The 24,887-nt window shown below is 36.1% G+C and overlaps 1 protein-coding gene across 2 annotated transcripts in view; it reads right to left on the bottom strand.

Annotated features, from left to right (window-relative positions):
- COL24A1 (collagen type XXIV alpha 1 chain) overlaps positions 1 to 24,887 on the bottom strand; it is a 293,517-nt gene that overhangs the window by 252,829 nt on the left and 15,801 nt on the right. For both annotated transcript variants that reach the window (XM_036446684.2, XM_045584381.1), the window contains exons 3-4: positions 10,645 to 11,999; positions 2,162 to 2,215 (exon numbers count right to left, since the gene is read on the bottom strand). In XM_036446684.2, the coding sequence (XP_036302577.1) occupies positions 2,162 to 2,215; positions 10,645 to 11,999 (1,409 nt within the window). The remainder of the gene's footprint in view (positions 1 to 2,161; positions 2,216 to 10,644; positions 12,000 to 24,887) is intronic.

The following is a 24,887-nucleotide window of genomic DNA, read 5'->3' as shown; positions in this document are numbered from 1 at the left end:
ACTTCATTTATTCTTGCCCCCTAAACCTACCTACCCAAATCCTTTTGAGCTCCCACCTCACTTTTGAATCCTGGCTACACCAGCAGGAAGTGATTCTCTCTCTAACTAACTTCCATAGAAACCACTGCATGTAAAATTCATTTTCAATTAATTATATGTTGCTTTGAAACATTTCTTATACTGTCCCAATCTGTTATTTAAATATTTTATTCCCATTTTAACTACCTTATGAAGCGTGCTGATTAGTTCTAGGATTGTGAATTCTTTGAAAAGAGACTGTTCTAAATATTATCAATGTAGTACTTAGCACATATTAGCCTTTCAATGGATGTTTGCTAGTTTGAATTTAATAATTACTTCTATTTACTGAGTATTATACATACTATGTGCAAGTAACTGTATTAACACTTTATATTTCTTATTTCTAATTCTTACAACAACCCCACAAGGAGGTTATTTTTACTCGCCCTTAGAAATGAGGAAACTTAACCAATAAGATGATCTATGATTCGCTTCACAAAGGCTTCCAGATCTCTAGGCCTCCCATATTCATTTGGGTTTGCTATCCACCTGTGCTCTTCAGCCATACCTCTACTTAGCACATAACATATAGTTAATAATTATTTATTTGTCTGTCTTTCCAATTCTGAATTAATAAGAGCATTAAAGAATTTCTGTCAGCAATGCAAATATTGAAGTCATATGTATAAGACTGACATTAAAAGAAAAAAAAGATTAGATTTCATGACACATGCCATTTATAACCTGCAAAAAAAATAAATTTTGATAAAGTAGGTAGAAAAATTTGTGGGGAGTAACAAATGAGTTGTTGTAGACATAAAAGCAATGGATATAAACTATTATTTCACAAAGCTTAGTAGCACAAAAGTGAGCCAGGACAATAACTTTAGAAAAAATGAATATCAGTGAAAGTTTGGTATTTTTAAAAACTAGGAGAATTTGTTGGCCATTGTCAAATGAAATAAAACCTATGGAGAGAAGAAATGTACAGTCACAAGTTTTAAGTTAAATAACTGAGTGGAGACAAAATTAGGAACACAAATGTAATTGAATTGTTAGCCTTGAGAAGAGAAATACTGTTCCCTCCTTAAAGAAAGAGGGCTGGACAAATAAATGGGAGAAAAGATGGACATTAGGGAAGGAAAGTGCTGTAACATAAGGAAAGATGGGAATTCAGACACTGAAGGTCAGAGTGTGGGGGAACAGTCTTCGTAGTGGAGAGAGGATACAATTCTGGGTCCCTCATAGACGTGAATCCAGCTTCTCCTGACAGAAAAGGAGGAAGGCGGAATGGTTTTCAGGCAGGAGACAGTAAACAGGTTTTAGAAGTCATTCTGGGAGGAGTGTGATAGGTCATCGAGGGCAGAGAAACAGTAAGTAACCGCTGGAGCCCAGTGAGCATTCATCTCCCCTCATATGAACAAGAGTTTGATGTGAGCGTGGATAACTTAATGTAATATTTAGGGTGATTTTTCTTAACATTGTGTTTAGGATAAAAATCAGGCTAGAAAGTGAATTCTATACGGCATTTGCATTTGTCTTTATAACACAGTCATGCTTCTTTTTCTGCTCTTTGAAGAATTTCCGTCAGTAAAAGCCCACATTTATTTTTCAGTTTGAAAGAAACTAATTCTAACAGAGCAATGCATCTTTGGTTGGACCTGTGTAATGTCAGAAACCACCGCTGATCCTTAAGGCTGCATTTTTCCTCAGGACAGCGATTTTTCTAGTCAATAGCTCCAGTATTTTCCACTATGTAATCCAGGAATGCACTATTTTAAGGCAGCCCACTCCTCTTCATTTCTCAAAGTAAGGGAGCTCCATCTTGGACTGTCAACTACAGGTGAGATTGCTTTATAATTGAGAGTAACGTTGCAAGTAGCACTCGAACAGCCACTAATCTATGACTGTGACCACCTTTCTTGGGCACGTGCACAGAAAGTGCTTTGACTGGGCATTTATACTCAGATAAACAAGCCACACGTGTTCCTAAGCATCTCTCCAGTTGGCAAAGGTACGGCTAAGTTTGAAGATCCAGGCAGGTTTCCAAGGGAAGTACATACTGTACAATACTAGGAAAAAACATATTGGAAAGTTATTAATTCCAACAGCATGTGGGGACTGGAAGCCATCTACTCACCCGCGGGCCTCTCTTCCCTGAGGGACCTGGGATGCCTGCTGGACCAGGTGGACCCTGGGAACACAAATGCCAAGATATTAGGCATAATAGATACGTCTTTTCTCACACGTTTCATTAACAATCTCAACTTAGGGCTCTTTTTCAGTCCCCAGTTACGAGCTGATGATGATTTCAAAGTAACATGAATCCCCCTCAACCCTACTCAGCAGGGCTGAGAGTTGAAACTCAAGTGTCCCCTTTAATCTGCCCAGAAATGGCATCAGGAAGTCTACGACTTATGGTTACAGGCGCTGTATTTGTTTTTTTTACAGGGACCATAACTAGTAGTTTTGTGGGTGAATTTTTACCTAAATTTACTTTTACTACTGAAAGAGGAATTCAATTTGGGGTTTGGAGACCAACAATGACAGGTTTTTCCAAACATGTTTCAAAAGAAGCCTTGCCATGAGAAATTAAAGCACTGACTATTTTACGTTCCTTTAAAAGACTTATACTAAGGACATGTGTAATGTGTTAAATTGTTATAATGAAATACTTCTAGGATATTTGGCAATAAATCTGCCTTACACAAAACACAGCATACCAGGAGGTCACTGATAGAGTTAAATGGTTTGTGAAACAAAGTATGGGAGCAAAAACTGATAGAATTTTTAAGTGCTCTGGATTCTTTAAATGTGATTAAATGTATAAAATGGGAAATTACTTCTTTGTTTTCTCATATAATGCCTTAGGTCAGTGGCCAGCAAATGCGGCTCACAAACTACATGTGGCTCTTTGGCCTCTTGAGTTTTTAGCAAAGGCCAATTTAGGAGTATCCTAATTAAGTTAATAACAATGTATCTACCTATATAGTTTAAGTGTAAAAATTTTGCTCTCAAAAGAAATTTCCATCATTGTACTATTGATATTTGGCTCCGTTGACTAATGAGTTTGCCGACCATGCCTTAGGACCTATTAGGGGTGTCGAACTCAATCAAAGAAGGGGCCAAAATCTAAAATCCAGCCTAAATCGCGGGCCAAATGGTTTACTGAACAGTCATAAACTGTCATTGTGATGGAAAAGCAGCGGAGTGCAGTGATGACAGCAGGGTGCGGGCCACATTGCAAGGCCTGGCGGGACAGATTTGGCCCGCGGGCCTTGTGTTTGACACATGTGCCTTAGGTCATCCTTTTTACTTACTTTAATAATCAATTTTGGAAGAATAAATGTTAATTGGATGTGGTTGGTACATATTCATCTGTTCATTCATTTCATTGTTACTGAGCACTCTGCTGAAATGGCATTATTCTTCTTGTTTATGGAGCATACACATTTTCTGTTTTATAACCATTCATTATTGCAATAAAAATAGTATGAACTTTAAAATTAGACATATCAATGCTAAAATACTAGCTTTACCTTTAACATTAGCAAGCAGCATGGCCTAATGTTCCTCTTTTTATGTAGATTTTTCTCTTTGAAATTTGCTTCTTTATTGATATTACAGTCACTTTTCAGTTTTCTAATGCTCTTTATATATGTTAAACTGTTTTCCTTTAATTTAATTTTTTTCCTTTTTGTACACCCTAACTTGAAAAAAAGTCTCTCATGCAATTCATAATGTAGAGCACATGTGTCAAACACAAGGCCCGCGGGCCAAATTCGTCCCACCAGGCCTTGCAATGTGGCCCGCACCACGCTGTCATCACTGCACTCCGCTGCGTTTCCATCACAATGACAGTTTATGACTGTTTAGTAAACCATTCGGCCCGCGATTTAGGCTGGATTTTAGATTTTGGCCCCTTTTCTGATTGAGTTCGACACCCCTAATGTAGAGGTAGAAGTATTATTTATAGTCAATTCCAAACCGAGGAAATTCTCCTTCCTGAGCCATTCAAATGTCTTAAGACCTATTATTAGATCACTAGCTCCCACCAAAAAAAATCATTTTTTAAAAATCAAAATTCTTTTCAAATTAGTTCTGGTTCTACTATTATAATCAGAAGTTAAAAGCTGTTGATTTGAATTGGTATCCCCCAAAATAAGAATTTAAAAATGAAAAATGAAGTGGAAAATAAAACAAATATCTTACTTTGGTTTATTGCCTTATCACACTACTTTGTGACAAAAGTAAATGCAATTCATTCATATTATAAAGGCAGTTAACATAGAATTTAATAATAGATATTGGAGAGTAAAAGTATATTTTCTATTGTGATTAAAATACTTGAGTTGTTTAATAAACATTAGATAAAATAGATTTTAACTTATCTTCACAATTTTCACTTCCAAATCTTTGAGACCTAGTTATAAATGGGCACTTTCTAGAGGCCATAGAAGCAAAGTAATTTTATTTGGCATGACTTTTTGGAGGAGAATTATTTTCTATAAATAAAGTTACATATTAGAAAAAGTACTTTATCTTTCAGATTACTGATTATTAAGAGAAAGCATAATTCAATTAAAAGAACAATGGTTTTGCAATCATTCAACCTAGATTCAAATTATGCCTCAATCATTTATTAGCTAAATGGCCTTGGACACATCCATTGCACTTTCTTAACCTTAGTTTCCTCATCTTTAAAATATTGATAATAAAAATCTACATATCAGAGTTATTGTGAGCATTAAATATTTTTATATGAAATACCGGTGACTATGTTTGATATATAGTAGTTAACCAGTAAACTATAGAATATGTATGAGGCACAGTAAGCACTCAGTATACTTATAATATTATTATTACTAGGGTAATATTACAGTAAGGCAATTTATTCACTATACCAATACTTCCAAGAGATAGCAATGCCTGGTCAATTAATCTTAGAAGTTCTGCATCTAAAATTTCTTGTTCTGCATCTCAAATTCCTTTTGAAATTCATTTATTCACTCAATAAATATTAGTAAGCATCAAGTGCTCCTGAGCTGACAGTCTAGATAAAAAGTCACATTAACAGATAAACACATAATTATACAGTTTACATAGCAATGAAGAAGGAAAAAAAAAAAAAAAAGCAACCAAGTGAGAGATTGACATAATGCATCTAATTTATATTGTGGTACCAGAGAAGGTTTCTCTGAGGAAGTGTTAAGTTAGACCTAAAAGATGAATAGGATAAAATAATATTCTACAACATAGAGATAAAATGAATAAAGATATAATTAAAGCATAACAAAACAACAACAACAACAAAAAACCAGCCTTATTAAAAAACTGAAAGAAAGCTATAGTGAAAGTAAGAAAAAATGGAACAAAGATGAGGTTGCTTAGGTAAGCAGGGGCCAGATCACATCAATGTGAATGAAACATGGATCAGCTGCCTCCTGCACACCCTGACCAGAGCTGCTGCCCGAAACCCAGGCATGTGACCTGACCACAAATCACACCTTCCACCTTTCAGCGCATAGAACAATGCCCAACCAGCTGAGACACTCTTATAGGAAAAAGAGTCTTTGATTTATTCTAAGTGCTTCATTTTTTGGCCACTGAAGAGATAAGGCAGATAAATGACATGATCTGGTTTATGTCTTAAAAAATCACTAGAGAATTTACATTAAAGATGTAAAGAGAGAAGATTTTTAAACTACCCTCCCTCTCTCCCTCAAAACCCACTGAAAACAACAAAAAAATATCAAAAGATGAAAACATCATCTCCAATGAAATGAGAAAGGAACCACAACCACAAACCACAAAATATGAAGATTATCTTTCAAATACTGAGAAACATTGGTGTAAGAAAAGATGTTGAGAGATGACCAAAAACAAAAATGCAGAAAACCTCCTTAGATCTCAAACCTTGGACAGGCTACAGATGTCTAAAAGTATATCAGTCCTAAAAGTTCATGCCAACAATCCTTTGACTACAATGATGAGTTTTAAAGGAATGGGAAACCCACAGGAGATATAATTCATGACTCAGTAAAGACCCAGTTCCAAACAGCCAAAAGTAAAGAAGGTACAAATTAACTGGAAGAACATGTCATGTTTATGATTTACAACCAAATCTCCTAACCTCAGGAGGTTTCTAGGAGCTAAAAGACAAGAGCAGAAATCATCACATTTCTCTTCAGAGAGCCTGTGATACAAAGAGATTCACAACAAATTGCACATGAAATGAGGGGAGATGTGTTTCTGGTAGAGGACAAACTAAATATAAGATGGCATTTAAATTTGAATCTGTGCACCACTCCACATTACTTCCTTTCACATGTACCTATACTATTCTAAAACAAATAGCAGCTCAGATACAGTAATCTTTATTTTTAAAATGACTAATAACTAGGAAGAAACCAGAACAAGCCTTATGCGTAGATATAGAGGTGAGGGGAAGTGTGAGGACAGGAACATAAATTAAAAGTGGAGGAAAACCATTCATGGGAGGAGTTGCTCTATGCAATAGAGAAAGGGTTCAGGCATATAGTTCACTAGAGATTCAAAGAATTTAGAAATGTCAATTTTCTCTAAAAGGAGAGCTTAAAGAAAAGTTACAAGAGATAAAAGTAAAACCAAGCTAATGAAATGTGAACCAGAAGAGCTTAAGAAAGAATAAAAAGAGACTATCCTATATAATAAAAGGCTAATATGCAAATTGTCCCCTCAACCAGGAGTTTGACCAGGGGGGCAGGGCTGGCCAGCCAACCTCTGGCTTCCCCTCCCCCTGGCCAGCCCGATTGGCCTCAAACATGGGAGGCCGGCTGGACTCCACCCATGCACAAATTCGTGTACCGGGCCTCTAGTTACAGATGAAAGCCATGTCAGAAGCAATAAAAACTGATGAAAAAGAACTGAAAAAAAGAATAAAAAAATATGGATGCAGGATAACTGAATCCACACAGAATGAAATAAGAAAGCAACAGATAAACATGATTATAGAGAAGATAATAAATACTTCCATTACAAAGGACACTCAACATATGCATAGTGGTGTTACTGTAGAACAGTGTTTCCCAAAGTGTGGTATGCATACCTCTAGGGGTACGGGAAGAGTTTGGTGGGGGTACCCATTGCACTGGAGTTTGGTGGGGATATGCACTGCACCGTGCTTAGCTGCGCCAAATTCTATGTTCTCATGAGTACAAGGGGTACTCAGCATTACAAAAATTATAGAAGGGGTACACATATGTCAAAAGTTTGGGAAACACTGCTGTAGAAGAACATAGAAAAATGCAAAAGGAAAATGCTAGAAAAGAGGAGACTTTTCTACTATAAAGTAAAAATAATCTTCACATCAAAGTGTACCAGAAAAAACTGACACAGGACCCAATAGGCTTATTGAACTTCAAAGAAAAGTAAATAACTACATGGGGATACAGAGGAAGAAATGGTCACTCTGGGTAGAAAATCAGGCTGCCCTCAGACTTCACAATAACATCCACGTGGGGAAACAGTAGAACAATCCTACAAAGTTCATCATTTTACCACCATTCAGTCCATCCTTTGCTTTCTAAAATCTGCCTTTAGTCTTCTACACTATGCTGGAGTAGGATTCTCAAAGTTGAACTTTCCTTTAAAATATCACTTAAGTCCTACCTTTCTTTTGCATTTTCATTGCTATCACCCTAATGTTCTAGTCTTGTAACATCAAGATAACAGAAATTTTCTGTCTAGACACTGCTATCAGACTGAATTCCTAGTAATATGTCTACTTAAAAGCCTACAAAATTCACTATTGAGAAAAGGAAGTTAGAATTATCAGTTTGACAATTAAAACTCTCCACAACCTGAAATATAGGTTGGGTCTTGTATTTGCCTAACGTTATTCAGCCTAGCATTATAAAGAGTTTGAGGCAGAAAACCTGGCTCTATCAATCTATACTAATAATAACCTAGTGGTGTCACACGCTCACATCGTCACAAGATGGCCATCATAAGATGGCCATGCACACAGTAGAGGCAGAGCCTGGTGGCCACTCTGTGTGGTGAGGCCTGGGGTCCCACAGCATGGAGGAGGCCGGTCCAGGTGTCTCTATCGCCTCACGCAGAGAGGGTGGGTCCTGGCAGAGGAGGCGGGTCATGGCAGGGGAGGGCAGTTGGGGGAAATCAGGTCGGCAGGAGAGGGCAGTTGAGGGTGATTATATCAGCAGGGGAACAGTTAGGCATCAATCAGGCTGGGAGAGGAGCAGTTAGGGGGAGATCAGGCAGGTAGGCAGGTGAACAGTTAGAAGCCAGTAGTCCCGGATTGTGAGAGGGATGTCCAACTGCCAATTTAGGCCCGATCCCTGCGAGATTGGGTTAAACCGGCAGACAGACATCCCCCAAGGGGGTCCCAGATTGAAGAGGGTACAAGCCGGGCTAAGGGACAAGCTCCACTGTATAAATTTTGTGCACCAGGCATCTAGTTATTAATAATGTGGGATGGGCAAGTATATTAACTGCTTGGTACTTTAGTTTATTCACCTAAAATAATGAGAATACCAACTTACAAAGTTATTTTAAGATAAGATAATGAATGGAAAGGGTATGCAAAGTGTCAGCCACAAGATAAAAACTCAATAAATGATATCTCTTTTTTCCTATATAAAAATATACTAGTCCCTTTCACTTACCAAAGTCTATCTATTCTTTGAAGCCTAGTTTATAACTAAGTTTGTCCACAAGAACTTATCCTGAATAGCTCAGCCTTAAGTGAACTTTCATAGAGATACTCTCAAAAATATTTTCCTTATCTTTGACTGTATGTATCCCATACATTTAGTTTGTATCTCTCAGTGGCATTTATCTTACTTTACTATGAGATGTAGTTATGAATGTATTTCTTATAGCCCCATTATTAAAATCGAAGTCCCTTCTGAGCAGTGACTATGTTATGCATACTCTCTGTTCCTGCTTTGCCCATAGTGCAGACTAAGTACATATCTGTTGAGTATTATTGTTTCAATTACCAATGTTGAAATGACTTATTTTGGGTTTTATAGAAAAGATTAATGTTCATCTCATCATACTGACTTTCTGAAGAATTGTTTCCATAACCATTTGCTTAATATGAACTTCCCATTATGTTGGTAATTGTCATAGCTCAGAAGAGTTTATTTCTCTATAATAATATATTATTTCGATTTTATTTTAAAACCTTTAAATATTCATTATAATAGGGGTTGCTCAATACCTAACAAATCACTTCAAGTAATAACCACAGAGGAAACATAAGCTAAGCAATTGGCATCATCCTCTCCCATTCTACATTCTGTGGTTTCTGGAACTAAACCAAATACATAGACTTTATTCTCATCAAATAAATACTTTGAGGTATATGTTAGTCTTCTTACAATTAAAAAATTAATTTCTTAAGGCATATAGGTTGATTATTTAAGGTACAAATATGAAAAGCAAAAACAATGTTTCTAATGTTATTTTAAATAGCTTTAAATAAGTTTCAAATTATTTAAAACTTTTTTCAAATGTACATCTGTAATTGTACCTACACAACAAAAGAATTTCAGAGCTCAAAAAATCAGTCTATTATTTTATAGTTTTGTTTATACATTATGAAGTGACTTGGCTGGATTTTCCATTGAATGGATTGATGGGCTGACAAATTGTTTTTTGTCTTAAGTAGATGGAGCTTTTATTAATCCACTAGAGGCCCGGTGCAGGACCTCCATGCACTGGAGGTGAGGGTAGAGGTCCCTTAGCCTGGCCTGTGCCCTCTCGCAGTCCAGGACCCCTCCCGGGGAAGTCCAACTGCTGATTTAGGCCGGTCCCCCCCCGCACCCGGGACATACTCCTGATGGGTTCTTTGTGCTGCAGAGGAGGCAGGAGAGGCTCCCGCCACCTCCGCTGCACTTGCCAGCCATGAGCCTGGCGTCTGCTCCCTGGTGGTTAGTGCATGTCACAGTGACTGGTCATTCTGCGTTTGGTCAATTTGCATATTAGCCTTTTATTATATAGGAGAAATATAAAATGACTATATCATTAAGAATTAAATGAAATGTGTTACTCTTCATGGCAATTAAAATATTACATTTAGAATGATAAGGGTTTTCTTTTTCCCAGTCAATGTTTCACTACAAATTTATCTATTTAAAACAAATTTTGCACTTTGTTTTAATTCATTTGGCACTGTTGTGCTAAAAGGTTTTTAAATTGATATATTTTTCTTTGGTCAACTATAACTTTTATATCCTTCTCCTAACATGACTATGCATTAAGCGTATGGTTTGGTTTTTTTTAAAATAAAGGTTGCTGGTCTATATTTAGCAGTTGAATTCCTGGTTGAATTTCAACTGAACAAGAAAAACATATAGCTTACACCACTTTACCAGAATTAAGTAACCTTTTCAGCCTGCCAATAAAAACCACACACAAAAAAGTGCAATATTTGAGCCAGGATTGTATTCTGGTTGGATATATTATAGCAACCAAAAACCCAATCACCATAGCCAAGTTACATTTGGAGACAGTTCTGATCTGTTCTATATTGTTCAATCTAGAGAACTCTTTTTGAAACATATGGTAAGTTAGTACATTAAGACATTTTTTTTAAAAAAAAAAGCAACAACTTACGGGAGGTCCAGTATCCCCTTTTGGCCCTCTCAGACTCTCCATTTTGAACATTGTATTAAGATCCTCATCATAGTAATAGTAGTCATAAAGCTCAGTTCCATAGCTATTTTCAATGGGATAAGTAGCATCAGGATCGACTTCACTTTCCTTCCTTAGATCAAGGTGATTATCCACAGATGGCTCATCTGTCACGCTGTACAAGGTTGTATTTAAAATCTGTTGCAATTCCATGAGTTCATTAGTTTGTAGATCTGTTGTGATAGCCTTCTTGCCATTAATAACTGTATCTTGTTTATTATGTGGAAGAATAGATGACATCTTCTTAAACAGAATCAGCCCAGTGACTCTATCATTATGTTGTGTTAAATTGCTGGACACATTTGAGAGAGAACTAAATTTCTCCTGGGTATCTGTTCTTGCCTCCCTGAGGAGATGATGGGTCATTGATGGGCTTAGATTTGTCTGAGGATGTTCCTCTGTGATTATTTCTTTGTCCTGAATCCCCTGGCTCTCAAGATCCACAGCAGAGACATTCCCTGGATGAAGAGAAGTTAACTGAGATCTTGATGTCTGATGTTCTTGTTGTTTATATGCTATTGCAGATTCATTGCTGATAATATTTGGAGTCTTTCTGCCTTTGGTAAGTGTGTCTCCTGACAGTATATGTTCACCAAATGGTTTAGGTAAGGGAGCGTTTTCTGGTATCTCAGCAGGTACAATAGTTGTAGGAAGAAGGCTTGTCCCAGAACGGCACTGCTGTTTCATATATCTGCAATAGTTAGCAGATGCTTCTGCAGTAGGAATAATATCCAACTGACATACTATTCCTTCAAAATGGACAGAATCATTGTTCATACTTCCTAAGGTGAACACACTCTTAGAATCAAATGTCTGGAGTTCCAAAAGAGTCTCTCTGCTAAAAGATTTCTTTCCACACTCCACGAACATTGAGACCAGTTGGTTTCTAATAGTGATGGCAAATGAGTGCCATCTCTCATCATGAACACTATAGTTGAAAAATATAGACTGCTTTCCTCCAAGGTGTACCACTATTTTCTTAGGTAATAACTGAACTCCTAATTGCAGTCTATTTTTACTTCTAATGCTGAAGAGGAATGCATTGTTTACTTTATGTGACTGTAGCCCAATTAATATTGTAAGTGGCTGTTCTAAGTGAACTGGTAAAATTTTCCTGAGTGGTGACTCAATGTAAGCATCATTTGTTAAAATGACACCTGATTCTGTTAAATGGACCCCCTGAGGTAGCGGTGTAGATGATGATGGTGCAGCAGTCACTGATGATGAGTGTCTTACATCTTTGCCTCCGAGGCCTAGTTGATGAAGAATATCTATGCCTGGAAATTAAAGAGAGAGAAAGAGAAAGAAAGAATCTTACTCTTACGCATTTATGTGTTCATATAAATGTTTGAGTATGAGAAAATCTTCCTTGTCTATATCAATAGTAATCCCTAAAATAAGCACCCTCTATCCATAACTAATTTCCCAGTAACGAGGGATACAAGAGGGTGAATGAAACATTATATTTTACTAGAGGCCCGGAACATAAAATTCATGCATGGGTAGGGTCCCTAGGCTTGGTTGGCAATCAGGTCCAATTGGGGCCTTCTGGCTGCCAACCGGGGCCTTCCTTTGTTCTATGCTGCCACCTGGTGTTCAGCATATGTCATAGCAAGTGATTGAATTCCTGGTCGAACTCCTGATAGGACACTTTGCATATTAGCCTTTTATTTGTATATTAGCCTTTTATCTATATAATTTGAAAAATACATGCATGCACACACACAAACACATATCTCAATATCGCTAAACCTGAAATTTAATTAATACATAAGTGTTCTCTCATTTTTCCAATCAATTAGGAATCTTATTCGTTATACCAATGAATATACATGCTCAAATATTTCTAGATATCATTTATTAGAACTTAGAGAATTTGATGACTTCCATATTAAAGAGAAATGGGAATATACAAAAAGAAATTTGTAATTTGAAAATCAGTTAATAAATTAAATTCACAAAGTCCTTTGAACTATAATTTTTCAAGCCATTTTCCCTTCTAACCACCTGGGAATTTACAAGTCACATAACAGTTCTCCCTAAGTGCATATTACACATAAAATATTCAGTCACCTTGATATCTCCTAGAACTTAAAGTTCACTTTAAGTCCAAGTGAATTTAAATTTCTACTGCTTGTGATCACCATACTTTCTTTTCCCTTCCAGGTTTCTCTCCCATTTTTTCCTCAGTCCTCCACAGTAATTTTCATACAATCTGTAGACCCTTTTTCAATATTTATTATATATATTTTTATAATATGGATTTTATGTAATTAGGGATTTTTCATGATTTATCTTTTATATAATATTACTAATTGCATATTGCTTACCTTCCTTATCTATTACAAACTCTGGTAAGACAGATTCTGTCTGATTCATTATTGGAGATCTACTATACCTGCCTTGCAAACAGTTCTATAATTTCTGAATGAATGAATTTTCCCCACCAGAAATCTAATCACATGTAATATTTATATCTAGAGTCCTAAAAAGTTAAATACCATTTGTAAAGCATAATTAGTCCTTTTTTAAATATATAGAACAGCTTTGTCAGCCATATGATCTTTATTATTTTTTGGGCAATAAATCTGCCATCTGTATCTTTGTACATATATAATCATCTCCAAGAAATGTAAAATAATTATAATTCATAACTATGATAAGTAAGGAAAAAGAAAAGCCTTTAAAGATTATCCAGGAACTTTGTGCATCATCTTAGTTTTTCTTTTACAGGAAATTGGGAGCTATTTGATAATTTATGATTATTACAAACAGCAAACATAATGGCAAATGTCACAGCCAAGCCAAGCCCAACAACTATCTACAATTAAATAATTATTGAATATCCCTCTTGCATAATCTAGCAATACAATTAAAGTGTTTTTCTCATTAGAGTGCTTTACAAAACACACAAGTGTTTTAAATTAGAACTTATTTATAAAATAGTTGTAATCTAATAATAGTTTTAAAAGTTATAAATGTTTGTATTTAAGATACAAAAATCAATACCTAAAATATTGAATGAGAGTGTTTCTCAAACTTATCCACCAAAATATTCCTAACAGCAGTTTAAAATTATATGCTTCTCAACTTTGACTTCTCATGTTTTTATAATTATATTTATGAAAAACTTTAATTTTACTCCATAATATGGCTATGCTTATTTTAGCATAAAGCATAAATTATCAGAGTCAACTAGTCCCATCCCCAACCTTCAATAAAAATGTATTCTCCTGAAACATATGCCATACTTAGTCTGTGATTTTGGGTACTCTTGCCCAATGCGACCTGCCTCAAAGGGTATGTGTATCTCAATGTGAGAAGTAAACTTTGAAGGAAACACTGCTACTGTAAAAATCACAGTGCTTAAAGTATATATAATTAGACAGTATGTGAATGATGCCAGATAGGCTATTGTTACACAAAGGAAGAGTCATACTTATATGGTATGATATCAAGGGTTGCTCCTTACTCAAAGAAAACCTCTCTTTGCATTTAACAAAACCCCTGCTACCTATTACCTCAAATTTCTGATTCTATTAAAAGAAAATATTTTTGGAAAGAGTATAATTTTAAAACTTTAGAACATATTTTTTAATATTGCCAAATATTTTGTTGAGCATGTTGAGTATTTTTGTAATAGAGATAAGCTTTTTTAAATAAATTGGGAAATATTTCAAACATTCAAAAATATTTATATACTAGAGGCCAAAATTCATGCACTTGGGGAGGGGAGGGTCACTCAGCCTGTCCTGCATCCTCTTGCAGTCCAGGAGCCCTGTGATAAATCGTCCCCACAGAGGTAGGCCCCGCCCACATGCCACTGTGGAACTGCCAGGTAGCCTGGGCCTCCCTCTTTGGGGCATCGCGGAGCTCCTCCCAATTGATAGCCCTGCTGGCCAATGGCCCGGGCCTCCCTCGGTGGAGCGATGGTGGGGCCCCCTGACCAATTGCATCGCACCCATCTTGATTGGCCTGACACCAGTGGGTGTCATAGCATAGTAGTCCAGAAGGTCGTTCCACTGCTTGGCCATTTGGTGGATTTGCATATTACACTTTTATTATTATAGATAATCTCTATATGTAGCACCTAGAGTAAATGTTAATATGTTGCTATATTTGCTACCATTCTCTTTCTTCTTTATATTTATTTATTTACTTACTTATTTTTAATTACATTTATTGGGATAACATTGGTTAATAAGATTCAGAGCTTTCAAGTGTACATTTCTATGATTCTTAAAGAAAAACTTAAGTAGAATCATTGTATCAATATTTATGAGCTATGACTGACTGGTCTGTGGTTTTACTCTTATTCTACTATCTTTATCAAACTACAACATTAAAGTTTAATTGTTTTCTGTGACATAGAAGTTTAAATATCTTTACAATTATCTTTTTTTTTTCCTCAAAAGTTAGATAAAACCAAACTTATGTTGGCATTTTCATTGATATTTCCTCACTTTCCCAATTTAATGTTAATTGATTTATTCTAATTTTCAACTGCACCTTGAATTAATTTTAGAAATTTATGTTTTTCTATGAAGTAATCACTTTCTTCTAGGCTTTCAAATATATTACCCAGATTTTCTTCATGTAATATTCCCTAATAATTCCTTTAGTTTTCCTATTGCTATGGTCCCTATATAATTTTCCAGCATTGGATATTTTGCTATCTTTGTTCTTAAGCCAGTATAATTATATCTATATTTTTTCTATACATCAATTAATGTATGAATTTATATTCATTAATTAGCCTATTTTCTTTGGGTTTATTTTATTCTTTTTCTAATTTCTGAAGATGAGTACTTAATTCTTTATTTATAGCATTGAAACTACAAATTTTCTGAGTATTGCTTTAGGTGTATCCTAAAGATTTTGATATATAGTATTTTCATTTCAGTTTTTTTTCTAGACACTATATAACTTTTAGGTGTATTTTTCCATTGGCCCAAATGATTTAATTAAACATAAAAACTTCCAGTTAGAAGGTTTTTTCGTTTGTTTGTTTTCTAACTTAATAGCATTGTGATAATAGTATATAATCTGCACTTTCTATTTTTGAAACAGCATAATAAATGGTGTTTAAAAAGCACTTACAAAGGTATTTCAGGGTATAGAATTAATATCAGTTAGGTGAACATTCCTGTTTATTATTTTTATCCTGTATATCCTTATTTATTTTTATACAATTAAAATTTGTCATGTACTAAGAAGTAAAGATAGTGCCTTACCACTTGCATATCTCACCTTTTATTTTATGTGGTCATAGCTTTTTGAATATTGATGAATATAGAATCTTAATGCATTTATTAATATTATGAAAATATAACCATTTATTCATTGGGTATTGCACCTTTTAGAATTATAAAATAACTTTGATGTGTGGTTTACAATATTTTTAGTATTATTTCTACCTTATCTGGTAGTAAGACAAAGCCCCTTTTCTCAACTTTCTTTTTGTTTGCATTTGTCTGGTATATCTTTGTCCGTATTTTTATTTTCACCTACTTTGAAACACTATGCTTTAGGTAAAGAGGAAAGAGTTTATTTTGTGATTCAATTTAAAATTCTTAATTTGAATGTCAAAGTTAAGTCTATTTACATTTATTGATGTGATGATTTATTTAATTTCATTTTACTTTGTTTTCTCATTTTAATTTTTCAAGTCTTTTACTGTGTGCTTGTTTCTTTTGCTTTGTTATTGTAGGTAGTTCTTTTGAGATTTAGAAAGTTTTGTATTTTTATTATAAGGGTTAACTTTAAAATAACAAATTTACAATGCCACTAACCCTCTCTTTTTGTACATATCTCTTCTTTCCTATAAACAATGTTTCCTTTTCCTCCCTTTCCCTCACCATCTACTATTAGTCAATAGAATTACATTTTTTTTAGCATTTACCTTTTTACTATTAAATATTCTTATAGTATTTTTGTTGGATTTGTAATTTTTGCATAGTATTATTTAACTCCCAGAGATTACATCTGAGCTAATCAGCAAACACAGTCTCCTTTTCCCCCTCTTCTCCTATTGTTTGGTGGTTGTACCATTCCTACGCTGAGTCCGCCTGGCATCTATATTCTGTCTGTTCCCACGTTGCCTTCTAATAAATAGAGGCAGTCTTGGGAGTCCTTTTCTTAGTCATTTCTTCGTTGCTGAAGTTTATCCTCTATTAGTTTCCTCAAGAAGAGCTTATGGGAATATTTCCTGAATATTTGACTTTTAAGAATTGTTTGTTGGCAACTTTATACCTTAAGTTTCATTAGATAAAAATTCTTTACTGGTATGCTATTTCCTTGACTATCTTGTGGATATGATTCTACATCCTCAGGTGTTGAATGTTAGAATAAAAAAGTTGGAAGTCAATTTTTTTTTCTCCTTTTAATTGACTTGATTTTTTTTTTAACAGCATGCCCCAAAGAGTTTTCTAAATCTTTTTTTTTTTTTTTAATACAGTGATTTTATTAAGATATGGCTTCATTTTCACCATTCTGGATAAATGTTTCCTGGAACATAGCATGCCCATTTGTTGTAAAGATTCAAGTTTTGTTGTGCTTTGTTTTGGTTTTTACTTCAGTAAAGTTTTCATGTATTATATCTGAATATTTGTTCTATTTTATAGTTGTGGTTTTCTTCAAAAATTCCTCTTGTGATTATGTTGAATCTCTAATGCTGACTTCTTTATCTATAATTTAGCTGTAATCCTTTAAAATATGTTCTTAATCTCCAGTCCCATTTGTTTGATTTTCTCATTTCTATCTGTACTTTGTTTCCTACAATGTAGAATCTCTTTGTGCTCCTCCCAATTTTATCTTGCTTTATAAAAAGCATTTTTCCCTATGACTTCTTTTCTGTGTTCAACAAGCTCACAATTCATGTCCTTTTAATGCCTTGCCATCTCTTCCTTTTTCTGAGTTCTTATATTTTGCTTTACGATCTTCCTTCCTAGAGGTGATATTTTTATGTGCGCATTCTAATTTTTGCTGCCTTTACCTACATTATACCTTGTTGTATCTTTCTGTTTATTCTGTGCCACATGCTTGTAGTTACTCAGTAGTGCATAGCCCAACAAGGATGCTGCGGGGAGAAGCCAAAGGGTCATGCCTTTCAAATCTCAAAACTTAAAGGCTCCATTTCAGCATTACCTGTTTCCTTCTCAAATGGCTCCCAGATACAGCCCTACTTCTCTGAACCAAGCCTAGTCCGGGGGGACTTCTACAGTGAGCCTTGCTCACAACTCCTAACTCTCCTTCCCCTGTACCTAATCCCAGTGGTACACACACACTTCAGAGTAAATCCTTCACCTCAAGACAGATTTTTTACATTTTCTGAAACCTGTCGCCATGAGCCATTTAGCTATTATCTGTGCTTATTTCTTGTACTTCCTTCTGGGAAGCTTCTGTCTTCCCCAGGTCCTGTGGCATCTGTTCTGTGGAAGGGCTAAAGGTTATGTTCTTCAGGGCGTGCTCCCCACCTTTAGGAAGTTTGGTTTTGCTGATGCTTTCTGACATTGCACTATTCACTTCAGTCAATATCATCTGCTTTTCTCAGCATATTTTGGGAGTGTGCAGATTATCTCAGTCCCCTGGTTTTGCTGCAAATGGAGTTTTCAGGTTTATCATTTCATCCCCTTTGTGTGTGTGTGTGTGTGTGTGTGTGTGTGTGTGTGTGTGTGTGATATCCATAAACAGAAGTGGTATTATAATATCTCATGGTTTCAAGTTAATACTTGATTTTAAAAAAATCTGAAGCCCAGAGAGATTAAATAACTTGGTCAAGGTAACACAACTGATAAATAATAGAAATAGATTTGAGCCAAATCAGTCCAACTTCAAAGTCTACCATCTTGGCCCCACCATGCTGCCTCACAGCTACTGTATTCTCCACACCACCTTACATCTCCCTTGACAAGCCTCAGTAACCACAGCAGGGTTATCGTCTCCCCGTCTCCCCTTATCCACAGAAATCTCACAATGGGGAAGATTCTCTAGGTAGCCATCAGAGTTAGTACTGGAGGTAAATTTAATTATTATTCTAGTTTTAAGTTTTCATATCTTGGTGTGAATATGTTTAGAAAATTCTTTGAGCAGATGTTGATAGAAAAGACAGTAGAAGTAAAGAACTCTTAAGGATAGAAGGCACAGATGAAAGTGGGTAGAGATCACAGGAGAAGAAAAAAAGAAAATAAAAAGAAAGGCTTCTGTTCAGAACAAACTCATTAACATTAATTTAGGCCTGGCCCTGAATATCACCAAATTGCAAATTTGATGTTAAAGTTAGATATTTACTTTAACCAATGAATATAGCAGGAAAATACTTAGCTGTCTATCATAAGTTACTTGTTTCATGAATAGCCCTAACCATGAAATCAATCCAATTTGTGTCACTAAGGAAATCAGTTGCCATTTAAACAAGGTTGATTATCAATGAGATATGTTATTCAGTACTTTGCATTATTTTTAAAAGAATAAGAATAATAGAAGCATTTATTAAATTCTTTCAATGTACCAAACACAAGTCACAGAACTTTACTGTATTAAGCCACACAATTCTCTCAAAAATCCTAGGAGGGAGGCATTATTATAAACCCCATTGGACAGTTATGAAAACGAAGTCACAGAGAATTTAAACAATTTTCCCAAGGCCAGAATTTGAGTGCAGGTGGTCCTCCAGAACCAATCTCTAGTGTCACAATTTTAGGAATGCACATTACTAACAGCAGAACTGACTGTATCTCCTTCACCTATTTGCTTCTTACCAGGATTTGTAGAATAAATCATGATGTTAGCAAGATAGTGCCTTGGTCTTTTACTGTGAACACCAAGCCTAATGACTTCATCCAAACCATGGTTTCAGTAACCACACATGCTGACTCACAAAACCTCCTTTCTGGGCTTGCATATTCAATTGCCTATTTAATTTATTCAGTGGATAGTAGATGTCCCACAAGCACTTCCAACTCAATATACATATTTTCCCCCAAAATCTGTTGCTCTTTAGTGCCTCTCTCAGTGAAGAGCCCATGACCCACCAGCTGCCAGGACAATTTTTTCACAGTGTAAATTATATCATGCCACTCTCCTGAACAAAATTCTCCAATGGCTTCCTATTACACTAAAAATACAACCCAAACTCTTCACATGGTGTGTGAAACCTGTGTTATCAGTTTCCTTCTCGCCTCTCTGATCTCATTTCCTTTCATTTTATTCCACTTTATCTTACTTTTACTCTAGCCATTACAGCTCAGTGGTTGATCTGAGCATAGACCTATGAACCGGGAGGTCAAGGTTCCAGGTCAGGGCACATGCCCAGGGTTTCGGGCTTGATCCCTCAGCTTCTGGGAAGGAATCTATAAGCCCTTGAATGTCTTGCCTGATAAATACCTTGGTTTACCTGGGGGCCTTGGGCCATACCAGACTATCTAACAATGTAATTTATGGTGAAGGCTTTGGGTCATGTGGTATAAGTTCAACCTCCAGATGGACTGGAGACTGAGATCAGCTACATGAGCAGTTGACCATATCTATATGACAAAGCCTGAGCAAAGATGCTGGACAAGCACTGGCTGGGTAGCTCAGCTGGCTGGAGCATCATCCCACACACCAAAAGGTTGTGGGTTCATCACATGTATCAGAGTAACCGATAGGTATTTCTCTCACATTGATGCCTCTCTCTCTCTCTCTCTCTCTCTCTCTCTCTCTCTCTCTCTCTCTCTCTCTCTCTCTCTCTATATATATATATATATATATATATATATATATATATATGTGTGTGTGTGTGTGTGTGTGTGTGTGTGTGTGTGTGTGTGTGTCTGTCTCTCTCTCCTCCCTCCTCTCTCTAAAAATTAATAAAAATGTGTCATTGGGTGAGGACTAACCAAAAATAGACTCTGTACAAGAGTTCTCAGATGAGCTTCACCGTTGGCAATATTTCATGCATACTGTCACATAGTTTTGCTGGGAAAGTTGGCACTGGCCATGATTCCCTGGATGAGGACAATTGGAAGCTCCACATGTGGGGCTTTCCCAGAACCTGCCCCAGGGGTTTATCCCTTGGGCTGATTTTAATCTGTATCCTTTTCTGTAATAAACCATAACTATGAGTATAACAGATTTCACTGAGTTCCATGAATCCTTCTAGAGCAGTGGTCAGCAAACCCATTAGTCAACATAGACAAATATCAACAGTACAACGACTGAAATTTCTTTTGAGAGCCGAAAACTGACTTCTACGCATGGGTCACGAAGTTTAAATCTCACTGTACGCATGCACCGCACGTGGTATTTTGTGGAAGAGCCACACTCAAGGGGCCAAAGAGCCGTATGTGGCTCAAAAGCCGCAGTCTGCCAGCCACTGTTCTAGAGAATTATTGAGCCTGAAGGTGCTTTTGGGGACCCTCAAACTTGCATTTAGTGTAAGGAGTAATCATAGTCTTGTGGACTCCCATCCTAATTTACACTAGCCCTTATATACTGAACTTTTTAATGATATATCTTTTCACTCCATGCATTCTTCACTCTTGATACTGATTTTCCTTGAATTTCTTACCATATCAGTGCTTATCTGTGACTTAAATTTTGTTCTTTCAGAGCCCCATTAAGTAAATCCCTTCATGACAACTTTACTCATAAGATTCAGTTCAAGTGTTACCTCCTCTTAAAGCCTTCAATGCAATTTTTGTTTGTTGTTGTTTTGTTATACTCTAATGGCAAATAGTTCCTCTTAGTGTGCAATTAAAACCAATCTTTTAAGCCCAGAAGGCTAATGCTTTCCAACCTTGCTTGTCTTTCATTTGAAACTTGCATAGTTAGTAGCATTGATATATTATCACTAGTTAGAATTAAGGAAAGAGAGAAGTAAAGAGGGAGGTGGAAGGAGAGAAAGAAAGAAAATGGGAGAAGAAGGAAGTGAGCGAGGATGGGTAAAAGAAAGAGAGAGAGGGAAGAAGGAGAAATCAAGTCTCAGCATATAATAAAACCATGACTCATACTCAGGTATTTGTATTTTACTCTAAATCCAGTTGGTATATAATTGACTCTGTAGTAGAGGATAACATATGGCTAAAGAAATAGATAAAGGAGAGCCGAGACCAGATTGGCTCAGTGGATAGAGTGTCAGCCTGTGGACTGAAAGGTCCCAAATTCGATTCCAGTCAAGGGCATGTACATTGGTTGTGGGCACATCCCCAGTAAGTGGTTTGCAGAAGGCAGCTGATTGATGTCTCTCTCATTGATGTTTCTAACTCTGTGTCCCTCTCCCTTCCTCTCTGTAAAGGATCAATAAAATATATATTTTTTAAAATGATGGGGAACAGAAGACATTTTTTTAAAAAAAGAAAGAAAAGAAAATAGATACAGAAGAACCAATGGTAACATTTGCTTTACAAGTAAGAAAACTAAAGAACCATTTTACCTGTCAATACCAGCAATATTTTATTGCAAATAGAAGAAACAAGGAAAGTATCAAGTTTACCCCTCAAAAATGTAAGGTGTTTTTTTTTTTTTTTTTTTTTTTTTTTTACATTTCTTAGTAATTGATCATTTAAAATACTTTTTTAAAAAAATTACCCAATTTAAAATAAAATTACAGAATAACACTTAGCAGAGTTTAATAAATTATAGTGTTAACTTACTATTAAAGAACTAAATATAACATAGGACTTAATATTAATTAATCCTCATTGTTAAAAATTTTCATATATTCAGGTCAATAAAGCCCCAAAAGTTATATTCTTTCTAGCTTGTAGGAAAGAAGAAAGAAGAAAAAAATAATGATTATTTAAAATAAAATTACCAGTGTTGTAAACAATAAAGATTATACAGGCTTCAATATACTTTCCTTTCCTTGTACATTTATTCAAATTGACTAAATTATTTAGATAATTGTCCCAAATCTACTTTCTATTGTTCTATGTAGTCAAATCTCAATAGTTGGTCATTGCCAGAATTAAGACTTCCTGGCTGCTAGCTCACTGAGTTAAGAAACTAAAGAATGTTATTTAAAACCAACTCTTTTATTTTATTTTTTTCAGTATTATGGGTTTATCGAGGGGGAAAGGATCTGAAGTATTCTTTTTTTTTCTATTAAAATTTATTGTAGGTTCCTCGTGTAACAGGCATACACTGAGCACTTTACATGTGTTATTTCATTTGATACACACAACAACCATATTTGAACAACTATGATTATCTTTATTTTAGAGTTGCTGTCAATGAAGCTCGGGATATTTTAGGTGCTTGCTCAAGGTCACATAGCTAGTAAGCATGGGAGCCTAGACACAAACCTAGGCTTCGGGCTGCAGAGCACCTGTGCTTTAGGACAGCTGTCACTCTGGTTATGTAAAAAAGTGGAAATTGTGAGTTTAAATTATTCTTGAGAGCTTGTTTGGAGGTTCTAGTAGGGGCGTGCAGCTGCTCGTATACCCTTGGCCAAAGACAGGTCCTCTCCTCTGGGGGGAAGGTTGACCCTTCCACTGAGCACGCAGCTTTGGGAGGGATAGGGACACACAGGGGTCAGTGAGGGAGGAGGGGGACACCCACCTAGCCAGCCAGATCAGCCAAATTAAATCTGGCGATCAACGGGGTGACAGATGTCGCAGCCAGATCACCCTCACATCCCTTAATTATTATTAATGTAAATAGCATCTATTCTGGTCAAAGACATAAAAGCAAACCTATTTATAAAATGAGAAATGAAGCTTTAACCTACATTTGAAATTTTTAATTAAGTGTCCATGATGGGTTTTGGCAGAAAATACTTGGAGTAACTGCAGCTAGAATGAGCTGCTCCTCTGTTAACAATAAGCACATTTTGAATTAATTTTCACAGGAAATACCCTTCTGGAGACGAGTATTCTACACATAAGGATTTCTGCACATAAGGACTTCCACACATGTGGTTTTCATACCTTGGGACCATGAACCTGAGAAAGCCTTGTGTGCTGAGAATGAGCTCCACATCTCGCGTGGTGCAAGTTATCATGTAGAGGCGCTGCAGCTATGCCAATCGCACTGGCAGCGAGCCCACCAACAGAGGCAGAGTGCTAAGGAAAGCAGACTGTATGTGATAAGAAAAGGGATCTATATCTGTCAAATGCTCAGGAAACAGCTTTATAGAATTCATTTCTTTCTTGAAGTAAAATCATCGATTCATTAAGTTATATCTAAAATGTGGTTATAAAACAAAAAACAAAATTTATATTTATTATTAGTATAGTTAAAGTGGTTTTCTTAGCTGTGTTAAAACTTAAAGGAGTAACTAAAAGCATGACAAGTGACATGTTTATCGGTTGCTCAGTCTTAAAAAATCTCACTAAAATGAGAACAAGGAAATGTGGTTTCAAAGTACATGGACAAAGTAAATGGGTAGAAGAGACGACAGCAGATAAGAGATAACAACAAAGTTTTAAAAGATGAAAAGCGAATGAAGTAGTTACCATAGCTGAAAAAACAACAACAACAACAACAAAAACTGAACCCTAGGGCTTACAGAGGTTAATGACAGGCAGGAAAATTCACATAGAAAATTCCTGAAAAGGCTCAAAAATTGAAGGCACCAAATCACTGGTATCAGGGGCTTCAAATGAGGGAAGAAGGGAGGGTTGAAAGTCTAAATAAGAAGCTTTGAGAACGTAACAGAACACTTAAGTAGAAACACCAAAACAATCATGGTAGAATATAGAAGAGAAGCACCATAATGCGAATAAGGGGATTTGGGTAAAATCTATACGTACTAACTGGTGAGACAGCCCTCTTTGGACCCTGTGGAGAGCTGCTACAGTGTTTGGATAGGGTCAAGTCTCAGACTAATGAGAGGGCACAGTCCTCTCATGGCAAAGCCACTTGCAAGTCCCAGCTTGGAGGGCAAAGCCCTACCAGCTATCTATATATAGCCTTTGGCTATAATTGTGCTTGAGCCTATGATCTGAACCTGTGGTCCCACGTGGCTGAGTGATACAAGCTGTGGGAGGTACAGCAAGTAAACTAAGCTTGATCAGGTGCATGTAATTGAGTAGATTCAAAACCCACTAGAATGTTGTAAACATCTTGACGATGACCTTACTATGCCTCATGGCATCTGGCTATAAAATAAAGATTTGGCTTACAGACCATGCTTCTGTCGCTAGCTCTCCATCAGAGGGGACAGCATTCCACCTAGGCCCAGC

Source organism: Pipistrellus kuhlii, unplaced genomic scaffold (assembly GCF_014108245.1).
Source record: "Pipistrellus kuhlii isolate mPipKuh1 unplaced genomic scaffold, mPipKuh1.p scaffold_m20_p_2, whole genome shotgun sequence".
NCBI lineage: Eukaryota > Metazoa > Chordata > Mammalia > Chiroptera > Vespertilionidae > Pipistrellus > Pipistrellus kuhlii.
This window is presented reverse-complemented; position numbering and strand designations above follow the sequence as displayed.